This window comes from Amblyraja radiata, chromosome 6 (genome assembly GCF_010909765.2).
Source record: "Amblyraja radiata isolate CabotCenter1 chromosome 6, sAmbRad1.1.pri, whole genome shotgun sequence".
In the NCBI taxonomy this organism is placed as follows: Eukaryota; Metazoa; Chordata; class Chondrichthyes; order Rajiformes; family Rajidae; genus Amblyraja; species Amblyraja radiata.
In genome coordinates this window covers 97,692,255-97,716,562 of record NC_045961.1, presented here as the reverse complement: position 1 = coordinate 97,716,562, position 24,308 = coordinate 97,692,255, and the positions used below count along the sequence as shown (strand labels likewise).

General features: G+C 46.8%; 1 protein-coding gene across 1 annotated transcript in view; it reads right to left on the bottom strand.

The window, feature by feature from the left end:
- The window catches only part of LOC116974629 (SH2 domain-containing protein 1A-like), a 78,336-nt gene that overhangs the window by 20,387 nt on the left and 33,641 nt on the right, over positions 1-24,308 (bottom strand). Inside the window, exon 3 of the mRNA XM_033023311.1 lies at positions 8,779-8,920. Coding sequence (XP_032879202.1) covers positions 8,779-8,920 — 142 coding nt within the window. The remainder of the gene's footprint in view (positions 1-8,778; positions 8,921-24,308) is intronic.

The window sequence follows — 24,308 nt, the reverse complement described above, 5'->3', positions numbered from 1 at the left end:
AGAATGCTATCCAATCCAAGAAAGACTATATATCAATACAATGTAACCCTCAACAGTGCACAAATAAAAGTGCCACATTTAGTGCAAGATAGAATATTGAAATCTCTAGAACTTTAAAATTCTCATCTTGTATGTGTGTGCGTATATGTGTATATGTGTGTGTATCTTTATATTTTGCCAAAATGCTATGCGGTAATGATAAAATGTTTACATATTCTGACACATTTTTCCCCTCAGTGATCAGCTTCACTTAAGATTTGATGCAATATTTCACGATTTATTGGTGATTAAAGTAAAAAAAAAAGACAAAACTGCCTTTTAGGCTTCGACTGATGACGTCACAATGAGGTGGGCGGCCATGGTGGCTCGGGTCGGTACCCGTTCCACACACAGAATATTCCACGAACTTCGAGTGACGTCAGGGGGAGGGCCGCATTTAAATTAACGTTCCGCTTTTTCTCACCCGGCCTTCTACCCCCGACGCCCCGGCTGGGGTTTTACGCAACCATCAAGGATACATCAAGACCACGGCGGTGAAGGAGACATCGAGGCCACGGCGGTGAGGCCTTGTGACGGTGGAGCCTCGCGGCGGTGGTAGGGTCCGGGCCTGTCGGTTGGCCCGGCGGGAGTTGAGCTGGGATTGCCGCATCTTCTCCGCACTAGCTGTGGCCCCAGGCTCAAAAAGGCAGCCAACATCACCCCGGGTTATTCATAACCCCCGACCCCCCAGATTATCCTTCCCCCCCCACCCCCTCCACCCCACCCCGTGTTATTCACATCCCCCACCTACCCCCCCCCCCGCTGCCTCAAAAAGGCAGCCAACATCATCAAAGACCTACACCATCCTGGCCACACACTCATTTCACCACTGCCATCGGGAAGAAGGTACAAGAGCCTGAAAACTGTAACATCAAGGTGAAGGAACAGCTTCTTCCCTAGAATAATGAAACACATTCAACGGTCGTTCACTTGCACAACTGTAGCTCACCCTAGCTACTGCAGAGATATGCTGTTGTCACCAAACTGAATGCACTCAGCACATTTGCCTTTCTTCCTTTGCAAGTGGGAGTCACCATGGACACATCCTGCAGAGCTTACCGATGCTTCAAACTCAATCATGAGCTCTGGGCCTGTACTCGCTGGTATTTAGAAGGACAAGGGAGTGGGGGGGGGGGGGGGGGAGGAACCACATTGAAACTTACTGAATGGTGAAAGGCCTGGATAGAGTGGATGTGGAGAGGATGTTTCCACTAGTGGGAGGGTCTAGGACCAGACGTCATAGCCTCAGAATAAGAGAACCTTTACAATGGAGAAGTGGAGACATTTCTTTAGTCAGATGGTGGTGAATCTGTTGAATTCATTGCCAGATATGGCAGTGAAGATCGTCAATGGATATTTTAAGGCAATTGATAAGGTCTTGATTAGTATGGGTGTCAGGGGTTATGGGGAGAATGCAGGAGAATGGGGTTGAGAGGAAAAAATAGATCAGCCATGATTGAATGGTGGAGTAGACTTGATGGGCCAAATAGACAATAGACAATAGACAATAGGTGCAGGAGTAGGCTATTCGGCCCTTCGAGCCAGAGAAAAAAACAAAGAAAAAAAATACCTAACAGAGAGACAGAAAGTACAATTCTATTTTATATTGGTCTTGTTCGTAATAGTTAAAATTATACACGATTGCATCAGTCATAAACAGATGTGATCATGGCTGATTATCCCCAATCAGTACCCTGTTCCTGCCTTCTCCCCATATCCCCTGACTCCGCTATTTTTAAGAGCCATATCTAGCTATCTCTTGAAAGCATCCAGAGAACCTGCCTCCACCGCCCGCTGCGGCAGAGAATTCCACAGACTCACTTCTCTCTGTGAGAAAAAGTGTTTCCTCGTCTCCGTTCCAAATGGCTTACTCCTTATTCTTAAACTGTGGCCCCTGGTTCTGGACTCCCCCAACATCGGGAACATGTTTCCTGCCTCTAACGTGTCCAAGCCCTTAACAATCTTTAATGAGATAACCTCTCATCCTTCTAAATTCCAGAGTGTACAAGCCCAGCTGCTCCATTCTCTCAGCGTATGACAGTCCCGCCATCCCGGGAATTAACCTTGTAAACCTACGCTGCACTCCCTCAATAGCAAGAATGTCCTTCCTCAAATTAGGGGACCAAAACTGCACATAATACTCCAGGTGTGGTCTCACTAGGGCTCTGTACAACTGCAGAAGGACCTCTTTGCTCCTATATTCAATTCCTCTTGTGAAAAAGGCCAACATGCCATTTGCTTTCTTCACTGCCTGCTGTACCTGCATGCTTACTTTCATAGACTGATGTACAAGGACCCCCAGATTCCGTTGTACTTCCCCTTTTCCCAACTTCACGCCATTTAGATAGCAATCTGCTTTCTTGTTTTTGCTACCAAAGTGGATAACCTCACATTTATCCACATTAAACTTAATTTGCCATGCATCTGCCCACTCCCCCAACCTGTCCAAGTCACCCTGCATTCTCATAGCAATCTCCAGTTCACACTGCCACCCAGCTTTGTGTCATCTGTAAATTTGCTAATGTTACTTTGAATCCCTTCATCCAAATCATTGATGTATATTGTAAATAGCTGTGGTCCCAGCACCGAGCCTTGCGGTACCCCACTAGTCACTGCCTGCCATTCTGAAAGTGACCCCTTAATCCCTACTCTTTGTTTCCTGTCTTCAAACCACTTTTCTATCCATGTCAGCACTCTACCCCCAATACCATGTGCCCTAATTTTGCCCACTAATCTTCTATGTGGGACCTTATCAAATGCTTTCTGAAAGTCCAGGTACACTACATCCACTGGCTCTCCCTTGTCCATTTTTCTAGTTACATCTTCAAAAAATTCCAGAAGATTATTCAAACATGATTTCCCCTTCGTAAATCCATGCTGACTCTGACCAATCCTGTTACTGCTATCCAAATGTTCGGCTATCTCATCTTTTATAATTGATTCCAGCATCTTCCCCACCATCGATGTCAGGCTAACTGGTCTATAATTCCCTGTTTTCTCTCTCCCGCCTTTCTTAAAAAGTGGGATAACATTAGCTACCCTCCAATCCACAGGAACTGATCCTGAATCTATAGAACATTGGAAAATTTTCACCAATGCATCCACGATTTCTAGAGCCACTTCCTTAAGTACCCTGGGATGCAGACCATCAGGCCCTGGGGATTTATCAGCCTTCAGTCCCATCAGTCTATCCAACACCATTTCCTGCCAAATGGCCTAATTCTCATAGAACTTATGAACTCAAGACACCTCGGTGCATGTGGTTTAACAATTAAAGCCACTGCTGCTGTCCTTCCTGTTCTAAGCAACAGAGCTGAATTTGAAAAACACAGTGGCACATGGGGCAGCACAGTGACACAGCTGGTAGAGCTGCTGCCTCACAGCATCAGAGAACCAGGTCCGATCCAGGCCGCGGATGCTGTCTGTGTGGAGTTTGCATGTTCTTCCTGTCACTGCATGGGGTTTCCTCTGGGTCCTCCCACATCCCAAAGACATGAAGGTTACTTGTAGGTTACTTGGTCTCTGTAAAATTTTCCCAAGTGTGCAGGGAATGGAAACAAAAAACAGAATGAGTGTGAACTCAGAATGAGAGTGAGCTCGATGGTCAGCTTGGTGGGGCTGTTTCCATGCTGTATCTCTGAAGTAATCTAAACTAAACCAACACAGGAACCCATGTAAACCACATAGCCTCTCAAGCCTGTTCTTCCATTCAATGTCCGACGTAAGACACTTCTCACTTCATTCAATAGACAATAGACAATAGGTGCAGGAGTAGGCCATTCGGCCCTTCGAGCCAGCACTGCCATTCAATGTGATCATGGCTGATCATCCCCAATCAGTACTCCGTTCCTGCCTTCTCCCCATATCCCCTGACTCCGCTATTTTTAAGAGCCCTATCTAGCTCTCTCTTGAAAGCATCCAGAGAACCGGCCTCTGAGGCAGAGAATTCCACAGACTCACCACTCTCCGTGAGAAAAAGTGTTTCCTCGTCTCCGTTCTAAATGGCTTACTCCTTATTCTTAAACTGTGGCCCCTGGTTCTGGACTCCCCCGACATCGGGAACATGTTTCCTGCCTCTAGTGTGTCCAAGCCCTTAGCAATCTTGCATGTTTCAATGCGATACCCTCTCATCCTTCTAAACTCCAGAGTGTACAAGCCCAGCTGCTCCATTCTCTCAGCATTCATTGCACCTTTGAACACCAGGAGCATACAAAAGATGGCCCATTAAAAAGGAACACATCCAACAAGCTGCTGAATAGTTTCTTCACTCCAAGCAGTAAACAAAACAGTTTTACGGAAGTAATTTCAAAATATCTTTACGATTTGAGTGGTATTTTTCATAATCGGCAAGGGCTCAATGGAAATGGTTTGCAGCAATGTTGCAGTCAGCACAAATTTCCACAAAGTGAAGTGGACTCTAGCAATAACCACAGTCCACAGACTAAAGAATCGTGAGGCAATAATGTGATCTTAACATATCACCATCAATTCAAGAAATCTCCAGGACAGCTCCTCACAGATTCAAAACAAAACTTGAGCAATATTAGAAATGCTCAAATTAAATTTCCATTGCGAGCTTGCTCAACATTTTAAACCTCTCCACAGAACAGGGGCGGGTCAGATCATCACTGACGTCCGTGCCTGTGTGTTGCAAAATGGAAACCTGAGAGTCACGTTCCAGCTCACCAGACTACCTCTTCTGTTGCTGGACTCTCTGTTGTCAAGCTGGGCTGGGTGCAGAAAATATTTACGAGGATAGACACAAAATGCTGGAGTAACTCAGCGGGACAGGCAGCATCTCTGGAGAGAAGGAATGGGTGACGTTTCGGGTCGAGACCCTTCAGACTGTTTAGGGATAAGGGAAACGAGAGATAAAGGACAAAGGACATTTATTGTCACATACACCAATTGGTGGAGTGACATTTGAGTTACCATGCAGCACACAAATAAGATGAATGAAACACTTTAGAGTGTAACATAAAACATAAAAACATCCCCCCACAGCGGAATCAATGTTTCCCACTGTGAGGGAAGGCACCAAAGTTCTGTCCTCTGCCTCTGTTCACTCGAGGTCGGGGCCTATTGAGGCCTGATGTTTTAGGGCTGATGATGTGGAAATATATGCCAAACAGTAACGATGAGAAAGGAAACAGGCCATCGTTAGCTGTTTGTTGGGGGGAATGTGAAGCTAATGTGACTTTGGTGGGGGAGGGATAGAGAGAAAGGGAATGCCATGGCTACCTGAAGTTAGAGAAATCAATATTCATACCACTGGTATGAATATTACGGGGTTGTTGCCTGGACTCGAGGGTCTGAGCTATAGGGAGAGGTTGAGCAGGCTGGGACTGTATTGCTTGGAGCGCAGGAGGATGAGGGGTGATCTTATAGAGGTGTATAAAATCATGAGAGAAATAGATTGGGTAGATGCACAGAGCCTCTTGTCCAGAGTAGGGGCATCAAGGACTAGAGGACATAGGTTTAAGGTGACAGGGAAAAGATTAAACATGAATCTGAGGAGTAGCTTTCACACAAAGGGTAGTGGGTGTCTGGAATGAGCTGTCAGAGGGAGAAGTCGTGACATGGACTATCACAATGTTTACAGGTACATGGATAGGACAGGTTTCGATGGATATGGGCAGGTGGGACTAGTGTGGATGGGACACGTTGGTCGGCCTGGGCAAGTTGGACCGAAAGGCCTATTTCCACACTTTATGACTCCTAGCCTTTATAACCATTCTTTAATTTAATAGTTAATGTAACTTTGTTCATTATTGTACTCATCTCTTTATTTATCAGTCAGGATTTATTTATTGAGCTCAAGTAGAGACAATCATGGCCTGAAGGCCAATATCATAATAAGTACCAGATTTATTTCTTAAAAACGAGTTTTCTTCTACTTGTCTGTTGCATTCAGTAATTGGTGCATATGAATATTGAGGTCTTTTTACACCCCTTTGTGATATTAATATGGTCAAAAGTCACGGAAAGAAATTGTACAATTACATTAATGAGCATGTGGCAAAGAGGGTGAGCAACTTCCAACTGATCCATCACAACATTACAGCCTAATTTTATATCCTAAAGGCTCATATCAAATGAAAGGGAAATACAATGTGTCATTACAAAGTCTGACATTTGATTTCTTTTATGGCCATTATTTTGCTTATGTTCCCTTTTGAACATTTTATCCTTGTGTTCATCAAAGTGTAAAATATCCATGATCAGAGTAAACTTCTTATCCTCTTTTCAATATCAGCCTCAGAATCAAGAGCAATTAGACCAAACACCATCAGGATGTAAAAAGTGTAGAGAGGTAAAAACAAAAAATCAAGGATGGCTTCTAATGAATTTGGCCTTTCCATAAATATTGGGAAATTATGTCTTGCAAATTATATGATACACCAATCTTTCATCATTCCAATGTCCCTTATGTACATCCAAAGCAGTTTTCCGTGCTTTAGAGTTAGAGTGGGTAAGAAGGAACTGCAAATGCTGGTTTAAACTGAAGATGGACACAAAAAGCTGGAGTAACTCAGCGGGACAGGCAGCATCTCTGGAGGGAAGGAATGGGTGACGTTTCGGGTGGAGACCCTTCTTCAGACTGTTAGGGATAAGGGAAGCAAGAGATATAGACATTGGTGTGGAGAGATAAAGAACAATGAATGAAAGATATGTAAAAAAGTAGCGGTGATAAAGGAAACAGGATATTGTTAGCTGTTTGTAGGATGAAAATGAGAAGCTGGTGCGACTTGGGAGCGGGAGAGATAGAAACATAGAAACATAGAAAATAGGTGCAGGAGTAGGCCATTCGGCCCTTCGAGCCAGCACCGCCATTCAATATGATCATGGCTAATCATCCAACTCAGTATCCTGTACCTGCCTTCTCTCCATACCTCCATATCCCTTTAGCCACAAGGGTCACATCTAACTCCCTCTTAAATATAGCCAATGAACTGGCCTCAACTACCTTCCGTGGCAGAGAATTCCAGAGATTCACCACTCTCTGTGTGAAAAATGTTTTTCTCATCTCGGTCCTAAAAGATTTCCCCCTTATCCTTAAACTGTGACCCCTTGTTCTGGACTTCCCCAACATCGGGAACAATCTTCCTGCATCTAGCCTGTCCAACCCTTAAGAATTTTGTAAGTTTCTATAAGATCCCCCCTCAATCGTCTAAATTCTAGCGAGTACAAGCCGAGTCTATCCAGTCTTTCTTCATATGAAAGTCCTGACATCCCAGGAATCAGTCTGGTGAACCTTCTCTGTACTCCCTCTATGGCAAGAGATAGAGAGAGAGGAAATGCCGGGGCTACCTGAAGTGAGAGGAATCAATAATCATACCACTGGGCTGTAAGCTACCCAAGATGCCGTTCCTCCAATTTGCATTTAGCCGCACTCTGACAATGGAGGAGACTGAGGACAGAGAGGTCTGTGTGGGAATGGGAAGGAGAATTAAAGTGTCCAGCAACCGGGAGATCAGGTTGGTTCAGGCGTTAGAGTTGTGGGCTTGTCTATGGAGGAGATTGAGGCTAAACTAGGTGTGATGTGTGGTTGAAAGCAGATGGTTGCACTATGCTCGTGGGATGACTCTCACAGTGGGCAAAACTCTTGTACACTCATATCTGGATTAACCAGCAGTCACTAATTAAGGCTGACCTGACTCATTCACTTGAGATAACGTGGATGTTGGGATGACCATTTGCCAACTGCCTTGATAGAGACAAAATGCTGGAGTAACTCAACGGGTCAGGCAGCATCTCTGAAGAAAATGAATATGTGACGTTTTGGTTCGAGAGCTTTCTTCAGAAGGGTCTCGATCTGAAACTTCACAAATTCATTTTCTCCAGAGATGCTGCCTGACCCGTTGAATTACTCCAGCATTTTGTGTCTATCTTTGGTGTAAACTGCATCTGCAGTCCCTTCCTGCACATGTCTTGATAGGGAAATGGGTGAAAAGATCAAAAATTCCATTAATACATCAGCACAACATATGATATGAGCTTTTCAGTGATATTCTTATATGTGGGTAAAGTCAGCTGATGAAAATAAAAAGCTATTATATTTAGAACACAAAGTGCTGGATCAGGCAGCATCTTTGGAGAACATGGACAGGTGACGTTTCAGGTCGGGACCCTTCTTCACATGAAACGTCACCTATCCATGCACTCCACTGCTGCCTGGCCCACTGAGTTACTCCAGCACTTTGTGTACTACACAAGATTCCAGCATCTGCAGTTCCTTGTGCCACCATTCCATGCCCAAAATGCACCTGAAGTCGCGCAAACCCTTCTGGTCTTCCGTTAAATCCCTGGAAGACTTTGACTCCAAGACTGAGTGGTGCAGAGCCTGGAAAGATGGCAACACCAACAACGGAGAGGACATCACGGACCCCACCGGGTTTTGACCTCCATCGCAAGCAATGGCTAACCCTGGACAGAATCCGCACCCTCCATGCAAGGACAGCCCATCACCTGCATAAGTGCGGGATGACAGACAGCCCTGCTTGCGACTATGGACATCCAGACCAGACCATCCCACACATCATGAATGACTGCTCGCTGAGGCTTTTCCCTGGGGGCATCAAAGCCATCCACCCAGTTACTGATGCTGTCCTGGCCTGGATGTCAACCCTTGATCTACAACTTTAGACTGTGCACGCCATAAGCAAGATGAAGAAGATGTGCCACCATGATATATAAGCAGGTTCATGTTATCTATAGACAAACGTGTATGGATCTCACCTTCATTGTGGTTTTGGATTTTATATGTTTTATATTCCACTGGATGCAGCAAAGTTACCACTAAGCCTTGGTCTGGTTTCTCATACGCTAGCAGGAGCTTTTCTATGCTGCTGAAATAACGTGGTGGAACTCCTTTCAATGTCTGTTACATGAAAGAACAAAATGAAAAGAAGTTAGATTCAGGCATCTGATTATTCAAGATGAGACAGTCAGAGTGGTTATGTTCATCATGTGAGCTGTTAACCACACAAAGCATGATACGCCCTAAATCAACCATCAATGACATCTTCTCTCTCTCGTACTTACTCACCTCCCCCCCCACCCCCCACCCCCCTCCCTCCTCCCCCCTCTCCCCCCTCCCCCCACACCCCATCTTCTTTGTGTATCATGTTATTTGGATTCTACCTTTATGAATCACAGAGTTACACAGGAAAGAGGCTCTTCGGCCCCCGTGTTCCAAACTGACAATCAAACACCTATTTTTATTCTCCTCTGATTCCCATCAACTCCCCCAAATGTTACCACTCACCCACACACAAAGGAACATTGACAGTGGCTAATTATCTAGTCCACCCACCAGTCGAAGGGATTTACAACAGTCGCTGGCTCAGAAAGGCAGCCAGCATCATCTGAGGCCAACACCACCCTGACCACGTTCTCATTTCACTCCTGCCATCGAGAAGAAGGCACAGGAGCCTGAAAACTGTAACGTCCAGGTTCAGGAACAGCTTCTTCCCTACAGCCATTAGGCTATTGAACACTACAACCTCAAATAAGCTCTAAATTACATAGACTTTTGAGTAATTATTTTTGAATTTGCACTACTATTGCCTATTTATTTGTCCATTAATTTTCTATATACTGATTTTGATTTGTATTTATTATGAGTTTTACAGAGTAATATGTTGTGCCGCTGCAAGTATGAATCTCATTGTTCCGTTTCGGGCCATATGACAATAAATCACTCTAGATCTTTGGATATGGGAGGAAACCGGAGCGTCAAGTCACGTGACATGTTCTTGTCACATGTAGCGAGGTACAGTGAAAAGCTTTTTTGTTACACGTAAACCAGTCAGCAAAAAGACAATACACGATTACAATCAAGCCGTCCATAGTGTTCAGATACAGGATAAAGGGAATAAGGTTTAGTGCAAGATAAAGTCCAATAAAGTCCGATAAAAGATAGTCTGAGGGTCTCCAATGAGGTAGATAGTTTAAGGTAATAATAATAATAATGGATGGGATTTATATAGCGCCTTTCTAGAATACTCAAGGCGCTTTACATCGCATTATTCATACACTCCTCAGTCACACTCGGTGGTGGTGAGCTACCTCTGTAGCCACAGCTGCCCTGGGGCAGACTGACGGAAGCGTGGCTGCTAATCTGCGCCTACGGCCCCTCCGACCACCACCAATCACTCACATACATTCACACACAGGCAAAGGTGGGTGAAGTGTCTTGCCCTAGGACACAACGATAGTATGCACTCCAAGCGGGATTCGAACCGTAGACACAAGTAGACACAAGGTAGACACAAAATGCTGAAGTAACAGTGGGACAGGCAGCATCTCTGGAGAGAAGAAATGGGTGACGTTTTGGGTCGAGACCTCCACAGGTTCAGCATTGAGACCCTTCACAGGGAGATAGTTTAGTTTAGTTTAGAGATGCAGAATGCAAACAGGCCCTTCGGCCCACCGAGTCTGCACCAATCATCGATCACCTTTTATGTATCCCCCCATTTTCATCCACTCCCTACAAACTAAGGGCAATTTTACAGAAGCCAATGAAAGTATGGTAAGGTATGGCACTTTATTTGTCACATGTACCGAGGTACAATTAAATTATTTTTGGTATATTGTTCAGAAGTATCACTATACATAAGCACTTGGATACATATTAGATAAGCATCTGAGATAAAGTACAAGTGTATGGCAGTAGTATAATGAGACAGTATACAGAGTCGCCAGTTTGACACCATGTTCAAGTACCCAGTGGATGTAAATGCAGGGATCGTGATCTGACCATGAAGGTCCGTTGTCCTGGCAGCCTTGCAGGGTTGGCCTAGCCAATCGTAGCCGTGGTGATGACAACCTGGAAACCTGTTCAAGAAGGAACTGCAGATGCTGGAAAATCGAAGGTAGACAAAAATGCTGGAGAAACTCAGCGGGTGAGACAGCATCTATGGAGCGAAGGAAATAGGCAACGTTTCGGGGCCGAAACCCTTCTTCAGACTGAAACCTGGATACCTGAACGTCTTTAGGATATGGGAGGAAACCGGAGCACCCGGAGGAAGCTCAGGTGGTCACAGGGAGAACGTGCAAACTCCACACAAACAGCATCCGAGATCAGGATGGAACCCGAGTCTCTGGCGTGTGATGCAGCAGCTCTACCAGCTGCGTCACTGTTCGTTCAGTTACACCATTACACTGCTGCAGGTTATAAGAATGAACATGGGAAGACCAGGTTTGCTGCACCAACAGCTGTTACTCAAATCAATCAGTGCAGTTCCCTCGGCGTATTTCTTCTTCCGCGCATTTGGATTGTCAGATTGTCCAAACACTCAGCACTCTTGTGAACTTCACCCAATCATTTGACTGACACCCCATCCGATCAGATAAGTTCTTGACACATAACCGGAGCAACTTCATTAAAGCAATGCGAATGGCTGCAGGAATTCACATTTCACCAGACCCGTCAGAACTCCCTCCTTCTATGTTGCATCAGATTCCTGGTCTGTTAGAAGGAGACTGAAAGACAGATCAGTGTGCCCGGTGTGAGCTGTGGGATTCAAGCAACTATTTGCATCCCAATGCTCAATGAGAAAGACCATTCCTGCTGTTGAACAAACACCTTGTCTCACTGTGTTCTCTAACGTGAACTGAAGTACCCAGCTTAAAGTACCTCAGTCGCTTATGGGGTTGTGCATAGAGACTTTTCTTTTCTTTTCTTTTATAGTGAAGAGGATATTTCCACTCGTGGGAGAGTCTAGGACTAGAGGCCACAGCTTCAGAATAAAAGGACGTACCTTAAGAAGGGTGATGAGGAAGAAGTTTAGTTTAGTTTAGTTTAGATTAGATTAGTATAATTTAGTTTAGTTCAGTTTAGTTTAGTTTAGAGATACAGCCTGGAAACAGGCACTTCAGCCCACTGAGACCGCATTGACCAGTGACCCCCGTCCACTGAGATGAGGAAAAACTTGTTCACCCAGGGAGTTGTGAATCTGTGGCATTCTCTGCCACAGAGGGCAGTGGAGGCCAATTCACTGGATGTTTCGAAGAGAGAGTTAGATTTAGCTCTTAGCGCTAAAGGAATCAAGTAATATGGGGGAAAAAGCAGGAATGGGACACTGATATTAGATGATCAGCCATGATCATATTGAATGGTGTTGCTGGCTTGAAGGGCCGAATGGCCTACTCCTGCACCTATTTCTATGTTTCTACTAGCAATTTTTGTTAGGGCACCCGAAGCCAAATTAACCTACAAACCTGTAAATCTTTGGAGTGTGAAAGGATGCAGTCACGGGGAGAACGCGGTATGTACAGACAGCACCCGGTGTTAGGATGGAACCCAGGTCTCTAGCACTGTAAGGCAGTAACTCTACCGCTGCGCCACTGTGCCGCCCATGCTTGGGTCGTGCATGGAAGCTTTTATTTTATTTTATAGTGGAGGAGATGTTTCCACTAATGGGAGAATCTAGGAGCGGAGACCATAGCCTCAGAATAAAAGGACGTAGCTTTAGAAAGGAGATGAAGAAGAAGTTCTTTAATCAGAAGGTGGTGAATTTGTGGAATTCATTGCCACAGACGGCTGTGGAGGCCAAGTTAATAGAAATGTTTAAGGTGTACATTAACACATTCTTGATTAGTACAGGTGTCAGGGGCTATGGGCAAAGGCAGGAGAATGGGGTTGATAGATCAGCCTTGATTGAATTGCGGAGTAGACTGGATGGCCTAATTCTGCTCTTATAAATTATGAACTTATGAACTTATGAATTCAACTGCAGGATGCAAGCATTGATGGCTAGGCCAGCTTTTTATCGCCCATTCCTAAATCCCTAAGTCTGCTTGTCCATTTCAGAGGCAGTTAACAGCCAACCACACCTTTGGAAAATAGGTCAGACTAGAGAAAGTTTAGCACAAATTTGGCGGCACAATGGCACAACTGGTAGAGCTGCAACCTCACAGCACCAGAGATCCTGACCACAGGTGCTGTCTGTGCGGTGTTTGCATGTTCTACCGGTGACCGCACGGGTTTCCTTCGCGTGGTCCAGTTCCTCCCACATCCTAAAGACGTGCAGGTTTTGTAGGTGAATTGGCCTCTGTAAATTTCCCCTACTGTCTCGGGAGAGGATGAGAAAGTGGGATAACATAGAACTGGCTTGAATGGGTGGACAGCTGACAGATGGTTAGCATGGACTCAGTGGGCAGAAGGGCCTGTTTCCATGCTGTATCTTTCAGTCAATCAAATGAGCCAGATAGATTTTATAACAATAATCATTGTGCTAGCTTTTCTTGTCTGAAGAAAGGTTTCGGCACGAAACGTTGCCTATTTCCTTCGCTCCATAGATGCTGCTGCACCCGCTGAGTTTCTCCAGCATTTTTGTGTACCTTCGATTTTCCAGCATCTGCAGTTCCTTCTTAAAAAAATTATTTTAAGCTCCACTTTAGTTAATTAACTGAATTTAAATTTCCCACTTGTCAATGGTGGGATTCTTGCTGATGTCTGTAGATCGACAAAACAGACTTCTTCTTGGTCCTTGGTTTCTTGGTCCTCCAAAATATTCCAAATGGAATTTAAACTGGAGGTGGTGAAGGGAGGACTTAAGCCAGAAAGGGTTATTGGGAAGAAAGAGCTACTTTAAATTTAGTTGCATCTGGTTGGGTAACTATGGTAGGGTGGAGATTATTCCATGCTTTAATTGTGCGTGGGAAGAACAAATTGCTGTACACATCTGTCTTTGTAGCTTGGATCACAAATTGGATCGAATGCCCTCGTCTGCTCCTAATTGGTTTGGGTTTGGTGTAGGTCTTGTAATCTATGTCGAGCTGACCATTTAACATTTTGTAAAAACAGGTCAAACGGTGAGCTTCACGTCTATCTTGGAGAGGGTTCCACCCCAGAGAATTCAGAAGTTTGGTGACAATCGCTTCTCTCTCATAGGTGTTAGTAACAAATCGAGCGGCCTGTCTTTGGACACGTTCGATGGAAGCAATGTTTTTATTTGTGTATGGGTCCCATGCTGCAACTGCGTAGTCCAAATGAGGTCTAACTCATGAGCACTGTCACACCAGATACCAAAATCGGGAATTTGATTGAATGTGATTAAAGGTTTCATTTCCTTTTTACTTGTAGATAGCTTGTGGTTTTGTACTGAATCTACAAACAATGAAGTAATTAAAATTGGTTTATTCCCGGGTTGCATTAGTCTTTGATTCATCAGGGCGCCATTTAGCTGACATCGTGTAACTGTTCTCCGAGACTAGAAGATGTTTTAAGATTAGCTACATTCTGAAACAAACCAAGCCAGTCTTCTGAATAGAGCTGAGACAATAGAGCTAACACCAAAAAAACAAAAAATGGCATTTTGTGATCATGAACGAATTAAATTCCTTATGGGCTCATGTTCACAAAACACTCGTGCTACAGTGAATTAACTCTGACAGTGTTCGTGAGAAGTGGCCAATAATGAAATTTGCCTGGAAATTCATCCGAGCACAGAATATGAAATATCGTCCCATCCACTTGTATTCTGAAACACATTTGTTTTTGACAAGGGAGTGCTTTCCCATCAATTCAAGGGAGCAGACCGGCTGCAAGGCCAATCGATGGTTATTAGTTGAGATTTTTCAATATCTGTTACCTAAAAACTATTAGCGCAACATTTAAGAAATGTTTAGGACAGGTTTAGATGGATATGGGCCAAACTCAGGCAGGTGGGACTAGTGGAGATGGGACATGTTGGTCAGCATGGGCAAGTTGGACTAAAGGGCCTGTTTCCACTGTATGACTCTTTGACTAGATGAGACATGTTGGTCAGTGTGGGCAAGTAGGGCTGAAGGGCCTGTTTCCATTCTGTATGACTCTTTGACTCGATCTTTCAGGTTTCTGAGTTTTAAATGGAAACATAAGGAACTGCAGATTCTGGAATCTTAAGGAAAACACTAAGTGGCTGGTCATGCAGCATCTTTGCAAGCACCTCTCTTTTACAGATTTCTTTCCTCCACTATAATTAGTTTGATGAAGGGTCCTGACCCGAATTGTCACTTGTCCAATCCTTCCACAGAGTTGCCTGACTCGCTGAGTCCCTCCGGCACTTTGTGCTTTATTTTAAATTTTAGAGATATCTTAAAACAGTTTAGAAGTCTTCAATTACTCTTAATTTTGAATGGGCTAAATCATATTTCAAACTTCATACTTTCAAAGAAGGAGGCCATTCAGCCCATCAAGCCCATACTGGCCCTCACAGAAACAATATCAATCCCTTTGCCACATTTATTTCCCTATAGCCTATTCCACCCCCACCCCTGTCTTGCCCTTCAACTACCCACCTCCCCCCAACCCTCTACCAATTATCTTACCACTCAGTTTACAGTGTAAAGGGTACAGGGTAGTTTACAGTGGCTACAGCTCACAATCACCTACCATCTTAACCTTTGATAGCCACAGGGTTCCCAACATCTCCGAGGTCTTGCACTGTGACCATCCAGCAGTACAGAGTGGTCCACATGTTGCAACTAGCCCTCTGGCTGTTAGACACATAGAACATAGAAACATAGAAAAATAGGTCCCTTCGAGCCAGCACCGCCATTCAATATGATCATGGCTGATCATCCAAAATCAATAACCCGTTCCTGCTTTTTCTCCAATATCCTTTGATTCCTTTAGCCCTAAGAGCTATATCTAACTCTCTCGTGAAAATATCCAGTGAATTGGCCTCCGCTGCCTTCTGTGGCAGAGAATTCCACAGATTCACGACTCTGGGTGAAAAAGGTTTTCCTCATCTCAGTCCTAAATGGCCTACCCCTTATTCTTAAACTGTGACTCCTGGTGCTGGACTCCCCCAACATCGGGAACCTTTTTCCTGCATCAAGCCTGCCCAATCTCTTAAGAATTTTATAGGTTTCTATGAGATCCCCTCTCATACTTCTAGATTCCAGTGAGTATAAGCCCAGTCGATCCATTCTTTCATCATGTCAGTCCCGCCATCCTGGGAATTAACCTGGTGAACCTATGCTGCACTTCCTCAATAGCAAGAATGTCCTTCCTCAAATGAGGAGACCAAAACTGCACACAATACTCCAGATGTGGGCTCAACATGTACAACTGCAGTACGACCTCCTTGCTCAAATCCTCTTGCTATGAACGCCAATATGCCATTTGCTTTCCTCACTGTCTGCTGTACCTACATGCTTACTTTCAGTGACTCAAATACAAAGACACCCAGGTCTCGTTACACCTCCCCTTTTCCTAATCTGTCACCATTCAGATGATAATCTGTCTTCTTGTTCTTGCTACCAAAGTGGATAACCTCACATTTACCCACATTATACTGTGCCTGCCATGCATCTGCCCACTCACCCAACCTATTCAAGTCACCCTGCAGCCTCATAGCATCCTCTTTGCAGATCACACCGCGACCCAGCTTTGTGTCTACCGCAAACTTGGAGATGTTTTGTGTCATTCGCAAACTTGGAGATGTTGAATTAAACATAGAAACATAGATCATCTGACAGCTTGTGCTGCTAAAGGACTTTGCGCTTTCTCTGAACCACCCATTCCAGCCTCAGACAATGGGTTTAGGTTTAGCTTTAGGTTAATTGCATGCCACGGAATCAAATGAGAAAATCTATCTATAAACTATTACTAAAATTCTCATCTTGTCCGCTTCCAGTTTCCGTTGTTTTTAAATTTGCGCAAAAACGGTACCCCATTTATCTAGGATTTTGTTGCCACTTTACTCGCCGTTCTCCTCTGCTCCAAGCAAGCCTAGTTTTTTTCCCGATCATTGGAATATTATAAAAGTTATGAAGATTTAAAAATCATGAGATCAGCAGATTGGTCTTCTCGCTTGTCAGTCACCATGAAGGTAACGCCCCTTCCGGCACCCGCTGTCAATCACCGGGGCGAGGAGAATAAAGCCCGAAAGCCCGGAAGCCCAGAAGCCATGAGTAAGAGGCGAGTCCAGAAGCCGTGATTGAGTGAACTGTGAGTCCAGAAGCCATGAGTGAGTGAACTGTGAGTCCAGAAGCCGTGAGTGAGTGAACTGTGAGACCAGAAGCCCTGAGTGAGAGAACTGTGAGTCCAGAAGCCGTGAGTGAGTGAACTGCGAGTCCAAAAGCCGTGAGTCAGTGACCTGCGAGTCCAGAAGCCGTGAGTCAATTAACTGCGAGTCCAGAAGCCATGAGTCAGTGAACTGTGAGTCCAGAAGCCATGATTCAGTGAACTAGTGAACTGCGAGTCCAGAAACCGTGAGTGAGTGAACTGTGAGTCCAGAAGCAGTGAGTGAGTGAACTGTGAGTCCAGATGCCGTGAGCGAATTGCGAGTCCAGAAGCCACGAGTAAGTGAACTGTGACTCCAGAAGCCATGAGTGAGTGAACTGTGAGTCCTCCAGAAGCCATGAGTCAGTGAACTGTGAGTCCAGAAGCCGTGAGTCAATGAACTGCGAGTCCAGAAGCCGTGAGTCAGTGGACTGCGAGTCAAGAAGCCGTGAGTCAATTAACTGCGAGTCCAGAACCCATGAGTGAGTGAACTGTGTGTCCAGAAGCCATGAGTGTCTGAGCTGTGAGTCCAGAAGCCTTGAGTGACTGAACTGTGAATCTAGAAGCTGTGAGTGGCTGAACTGTGAGTCCAGAAGCCGTGAGTGAGTGAACTGTGAGTCCAGAAGCCGTGAGTGAACTGTGTCCAGAAGCCTTCAGTGAGTGAATTGCGAGTCCAGAAGCCATGACTGAGTGATCTGTATATCCTCCAGAAGCCGTGAGTGCCTGAGTGAATTGTGAGTCCAGGTGCCATGAGTGAGTGAACTGTGATCCTCCAGAAGTCGTGAGTGAGTGAATTGTGAGTCCAGGAGCCGTGAGTGGGAGAACTGTGAGTCCAGAAGCCATGAGTGTCTGAACTGTGAGTCCAGAAGCCTTGAGTGACTGAACTGTGAATCCAGAAGCTGTGAGTGGCTGAACTGTGAGTCCAGAAGCCGTGAGTGAGTGAACTGTGAGTCCAGAAGCCGTGAGTGAACTGTGTCTGGAAGCCGCCAGTGAGTGAATTGCGAGTCCAGAAGCCGTGACTGAGTGAACTGTGAGTCCTCCAGAAGCCGTGAGTGCCTGAGTGAATTGTGAGCCCAGATGCCGTGTGTGAGTGAACTATGAGTCCAGAAGCCGTGATTGAATGAATTGTGAATCCAGATGCCGTGTGAGTGAACTGTGAGTCCAGAAGCCGCGAGTGAGTGAACTGTGAGTCCTCCAGAAGCCGTGAGTGAATGAACTGTGAGTGCAGAAGCCATGCCTGAGTCAATTGTGAGTCCAGAAGCCGTCAGTGAGTGAATTGCGAGTCCAGAAGCCGTGACTGAGTGAACTGTGAGTCCTCCAGAAGCCGTGAGTGCCTGAGTGAATTGTGAGTCCAGATGCCGTGTGTGTGAGTGAACTATCAGTCCAGAAGCCGTGACTGAATGAATTGTGAATCCAGATGCCGTGAGTGAGTGAACTGTGAGTCCAGAAGCCGTGAGAGGCTGAACTGTGTCCAGTGGCCATGAGTGACTGAACTTTGAGTCCAGAAGTCGTGAGTGACTGAACTGTGAATCCAGAAGCGTGAGTGACTGAACTGTGAGTCCAGAAGCAGTGAGTGGGTGAACTGTGAGTCCAGATGCCGTGTGTGTGAGTGAACTATGAGTCCAGAAGCCGTGACTGAATGAATTGTGAATCCAGATGCCGTGAGTGAGTGAACTGTGAGTCCAGAAGCCGCGAGTGAGTGAACTGTGAGTCCTCCAGAAGCCGTGAGTGAATGAACTGTGAGTGCAGAAGCCGTGCCTGAGTCAATTGTGAGTCCAGAAGCTGTGACTGAGTGAACTGCAAGTCCAGAAGCTGTGAGTGAGTGAACTGCGAGTAGGGAAGCCGTGAGTGAGTGAACTACGAGTCCATAAGTTGTCAGTCACTGAACTGCAAGTCCAGAAGCCATGAGTCAGTGAATTGCAAGACCAGGAGCCGTGAGTCAGTGAACTGCGAGTCCAGAAGCCGTGAGTGAGTGAACTGCAAGTCCTGAAGCCGTGAGTGACTGAACTGTAAGTCCTGAAGCTGTGAGTCAGTGAACTGCGGGTCCAGGAGCCGTGAGTGAGTGAACTGCTAGTTCTGGAGCCGTGAGTGAGTGAACTGTGAGTCCAGAAGCCGTGAGAGACTGAACTATGTCCAGTAGCCATGAGTGACTGAACTTTGAGTCCAGAAGTCGTGAGTGACTGAACTGTGAATCCAGAAGTGTGAGTGACTGAACTGTGAGTCCAGAAGCAGTGAGTGGGTGAACTGTGAGTCCAGAATCCGTGAGTGGGTGAACTGTGAGTCCAGAAGCCATGAGTGAGTGAACTGTGATTCCTCCAGAGGCCGTGAGTGAGTGAACTGTGAGTCCTCCAGAAGCTGTGAGTGAGTGAACTGTGAGTCCAGAAGCCGTGACTGAGTGAACTGTGAATCTAGAAGACGTGACTGAGTGAACTGTGAGTCCAGAAGCCGTGAGTGGGAGAACTGTGAATCCAAAAGCCGTGACTGAATGAATTGTGAGTCCAGATGCCGTGAGTGAGTGAACTGTGAGTCCAGAAGCCGTGAGTGAGTGAACTATGAGTCCAGAAGCCACGAGTGAGTGAACTGCGAGTAGAGAAGCCGTGAGTGAGTGAACTGCGAGTCCATAAGCCGTGAGTCAGTGAACTGCAAGTCCAGAAGCAGTGAGTCAGTGAACTGCGAGTCCAGAAGTTGTGAGTGAGTGAACTGCGAGTTCTGAAGCCGTGAGTGACTGCACCGTGAGTCCAGACGCCGTTAGTGACTGAACTGTGAGTCCAGAAGCTGTGATTCAGTGAACTGCGGGTCCAGGAACAATGAGTGAGTGAACTGCGGGTCCTGAATCCGTGAGTGACTGATCTGCAAGTCCAGAAACCGTGGGTGACTCAACTGTGAGTCCAGAAGCAGTGAGAGACTGAACTGTGTCCAGAAGCCATGAGTGAGTGAACTGTGAGTCCAGAATCCACGAGGGAGTGCACTGTGAGCCCAGAGCCGTGTGTGAGTGAACTGTGAGTCCTCCAGAAGCCGTGAGTCAATTAACTGTGAGTCCAGAGCCGTGCGTGAGTGAACTGCGAGTCCTCCAGAAGCCGTGAGTGAGTGAACTGTGAATCCAGAAGCCGTGAGTGAGTGAACTGCAAGTCAAGGAGCCGTGAGCGTGTGAACTGTGAGTCCAGGAGCCCTGAGTGACTGAACTGCGAGTCCATGAGCCGTGAGTGAGTGAACTGTGAGTCCAGAAGCCGTGAGTGATTGAACTGTGAGTCCAGAAGCCGCGAGTGAGTGAACTGTGAGTCCAGAAGCCACGAGTGAGTGAACTGTGAGTTCAGAAGCCGTGAGTGATTGAACTGTGAATCCTCCTGAAGCCGTGAGTGAACTGTGAGTCCAGATGCCGTGAGTGTGTGAGTGAGCTGTGAGTCCAGAAGCCATGAGTGAGTGAGTGAGCTGTGAGTCCAGAAGCTGTGAGTGTGTGTGAACTATGAGTCCAGAAGCCGTGAGTGTGTGAGTGAGCTGTGAGTCCAGAAGCCATGAGTGAGTGAACTGTGAGCCCAGAAGCCGTGAGTGAGTGAACTGTGAGTCCAGAAGCCGTGAGTCAGTGAACTCTGAGCTCAGAAGCTGTGAGTGAGTGAACTGTGAGCCCAGAAGTCGTGAGTGAGTGAACTGTGAATCCAGAAGCCGTGAGTGAGTGAACTGTGAGTCCAGAAGCCGTGAGCGTGTGAGTGAACTGTGAGCCCAGAAGCCGTGAGTGAGTGAACTGTGAGCCCAGAAGCCGTGAGTGAGTGAACTGTGAGTCCAGAAGCCGTGAGTCAGTGAACTCTGAGCCCATAAGCTGTGAGTGAGTGAACGGTGAGCCCAGAAGCCGTGAGTGAGTGAACTGTGAATCCAGAAGCCGTGAGTGAGTGAACTGTGAGTCCAGAAGCCGTGAGCGTGTGAGTGAACTGTGAGCCCAGAAGCCGTGAGTGAGTGAACTGTGAATCCAGAAGCCGTGAGTGAGTGAACTGTGAATCCAAAAGCCGTGAGTGAGTGAACTCTGAGTCCTCCTGAAGCCGTGAGTGAACTGTGAGTCCAGATGCCGTGACTGAGTGAACTGTGAGTCCAGAAGCTGTGAGTGTGTGTGAACTATGAGTCCAGAAGCCGTGAGCGTGTGAGTGAACTGTGAGTCCAGAAGCCACGAGTGAGTGAACTGTGAGTCCAGAAGCCACGAGTGAGTGAACTGTGAGTTCAGAAGCCATGAGTGATTGAACTGTGAATCCTCCTGAAGCCGTGAGTGAACTGTGAGTCCAGATGCCGTGACTGAGTGAACTGTGAGTCCAGAAGCTGTGAGTGTGTGTGAACTATGAGTCCAGAAGCCGTGAGTGTGTGAGTGAACTGTGAGTCCAGAAGCCATGAGTGAGTGAACTGTGAGCCCAGAAGCCGTGAGTGAGTGAACTGTGAGTCCAGAAGCCGTGAGTCAGTGAACTCTGAGCTCAGAAGCCCTGAGTGAGAGAACTGTGAGTCCAGAAGCCGTGAGTGAGTGAACTGCGAGTCCAAAAGCCGTGAGTCAGTGACCTGCGAGTCCAGAAGCCGTGAGTCAATTAACTGCGAGTCCAGAAGCCATGAGTCAGTGAACTGTGAGTCCAGAAGCCATGAGTCAGTGAACTAGTGAACTGCGAGTCCAGAAACCGTGAGTGAGTGAACTGTGAGTCCAGAAGCAGTGAGTGAGTGAACTGTGAGTCCAGATGCCGTGAGCGAATTGCGAGTCCAGAAGCCACGAGTAAGTGAACTGTGACTCCAGAAGCCATGAGTGAGTGAACTGTGAGTCCTCCAGAAGCCATGAGTCAGTGAACTGTGAGTCCAGAAGCCGTGAGTCAATGAACTGCGAGTCCAGAAGCCGTGAGTCAGTGGACTGCGAGTCAAGAAGCCGTGAGTCAATTAACTGCGAGTCCAGAACCCATGAGTGAGTGAACTGTGTGTCCAGAAGCCATGAGTGTCTGAGCTGTGAGTCCAGAAGCCTTGAGTGACTGAACTGTGAATCTAGAAGCTGTGAGTGGCTGAACTGTGAGTCCAGAAGCCGTGAGTGAGTGAACTGTGAGTCCAGAAGCCGTGAGTGAACTGTGTCCAGAAGCCTTCAGTGAGTGAATTGCGAGTCCAGAAGCCATGACTGAGTGATCTGTATATCCTCCAGAAGCCGTGAGTGCCTGAGTGAATTGTGAGTCCAGATGCCATGAGTGAGTGAACTGTGATCCTCCAGAAGTCGTGAGTGAGTGAATTGTGAGTCCAGGAGCCGTGAGTGGGAGAACTGTGAGTCCAGAAGCCATGAGTGTCTGAACTGTGAGTCCAGAAGCCTTGAGTGACTGAACTGTGAATCCAGAAGCTGTGAGTGGCTGAACTGTGAGTCCAGAAGCCGTGAGTGAGTGAACTGTGAGTCCAGAAGCCGTGAGTGAACTGTGTCTGGAAGCCGCCAGTGAGTGAATTGCGAGTCCAGAAGCCGTGACTGAGTGAACTGTGAGTCCTCCAGAAGCCGTGAGTGCCTGAGTGAATTGTGAGTCCAGATGCCGTGTGTGAGTGAACTATGAGTCCAGAAGCCGTGATTGAATGAATTGTGAATCCAGATGCCGTGTGAGTGAACTGTGAGTCCAGAAGCCGCGAGTGAGTGAACTGTGAGTCCTCCAGAAGCCGTGAGTGAATGAACTGTGAGTGCAGAAGACGTGCCTGAGTCAATTGTGAGTCCAGAAGCCGTCAGTGAGTGAATTGCGAGTCCAGAAGCCGTGACTGAGTGAACTGTGAGTCCTCCAGAAGCCGTGAGTGCCTGAGTGAATTGTGAGTCCAGATGCCGTGTGTGTGAGTGAACTATCAGTCCAGAAGCCGTGACTGAATGAATTGTGAATCCAGATGCCGTGAGTGAGTGAACTGTGAGTCCAGAAGCCGCGAGTGAGTGAACTGTGAGTCCTCCAGAAGCAGTGAGTGAATGAACTGTGAGTGCAGAAGCCGTGCCTGAGTCAATTGTGAGTCCAGAAGCTGTGGCTGAGTGAACTGCAAGTCCAGAAGCTGTGAGTGAGTGAACTGCGAGTAGGGAAGCCGTGAGTGAGTGAACTACGAGTCCATAAGTCGTCAGTCACTGAACTGCAAGTCCAGAAGCCATGAGTCAGTGAATTGCAAGACCAGGAGCCGTGAGTCAGTGAACTGCGAGTCCAGAAGCCGTGAGTGAGTGAACTGCAAGTCCTGAAGCCGTGAGTGACTGAACTGTAAGTCCTGAAGCTGTGCGTCAGTGAACTGCGGGTCCAGGAGCCGTGAGTGAGTGAACTGCTAGTTCTGGAGCCGTGAGTGAGTGAACTGTGAGTCCAGAAGCCGTGAGAGACTGAACTATGTCCAGTAGCCATGAGTGACTGAACTTTGAGTCCAGAAGTCGTGAGTGACTGAACTGTGAATCCAGAAGTGTGAGTGACTGAACTGTGAGTCCAGAAGCAGTGAGTGGGTGAACTGTGAGTCCAGAATCCGTGAGTGGGTGAACTGTGAGTCCAGAAGCCATGAGTGAGTGAACTGTGATTCCTCCAGAGGCCGTGAGTGAGTGAACTGTGAGTCCTCCAGAAGCTGTGAGTGAGTGAACTGTGAATCTAGAAGACGTGACTGAGTGAACTGTGAGTCCAGAAGCCGTGAGTGGGAGAACTGTGAATCCAAAAGCCGTGACTGAATGAATTGTGAGTCCAGATGCCGTGAGTGAGTGAACTGTGAGTCCAGAAGCCGTGAGTGAGTGAACTATGAGTCCAGAAGCCACGAGTGAGTGAACTGCGAGTAGAGAAGCCGTGAGTGAGTGAACTGCGAGTCCATAAGCCGTGAGTCACTGAACTGCAAGTCCAGAAGCAGTGAGTGACTGCACCGTGAGTCCAGGCGCCGTTAGTGACTGAACTGTGAGTCCAGAAGCTGTGATTCAGTGAACTGCGGGTCCAGGAACAATGAGTGAGTGAACTGCGGGTCCTGAATCCGTGAGTGACTGATCTGCAAGTCCAGAAACCGTGGGTGACTCAACTGTGAGTCCAGAAGCAGTGAGAGACTGAACTGTGTCCAGAAGCCATGAGTGAGTGAACTGTGAGTCCAGAATCCACGAGGGAGTGCACTGTGAGCCCAGAGCCGTGTGTGAGTGAACTGTGAGTCCTCCAGAAGCCGTGAGTCAATTAACTGTGAGTCCAGAGCCGTGCGTGAGTGAACTGCGAGTCCTCCAGAAGCCGTGAGTGAGTGAACTGTGAATCCAGAAGCGTGAGTGAGTGAACTGCAAGTCAAGGAGCCGTGAGCGTGTGAACTGTGAGTC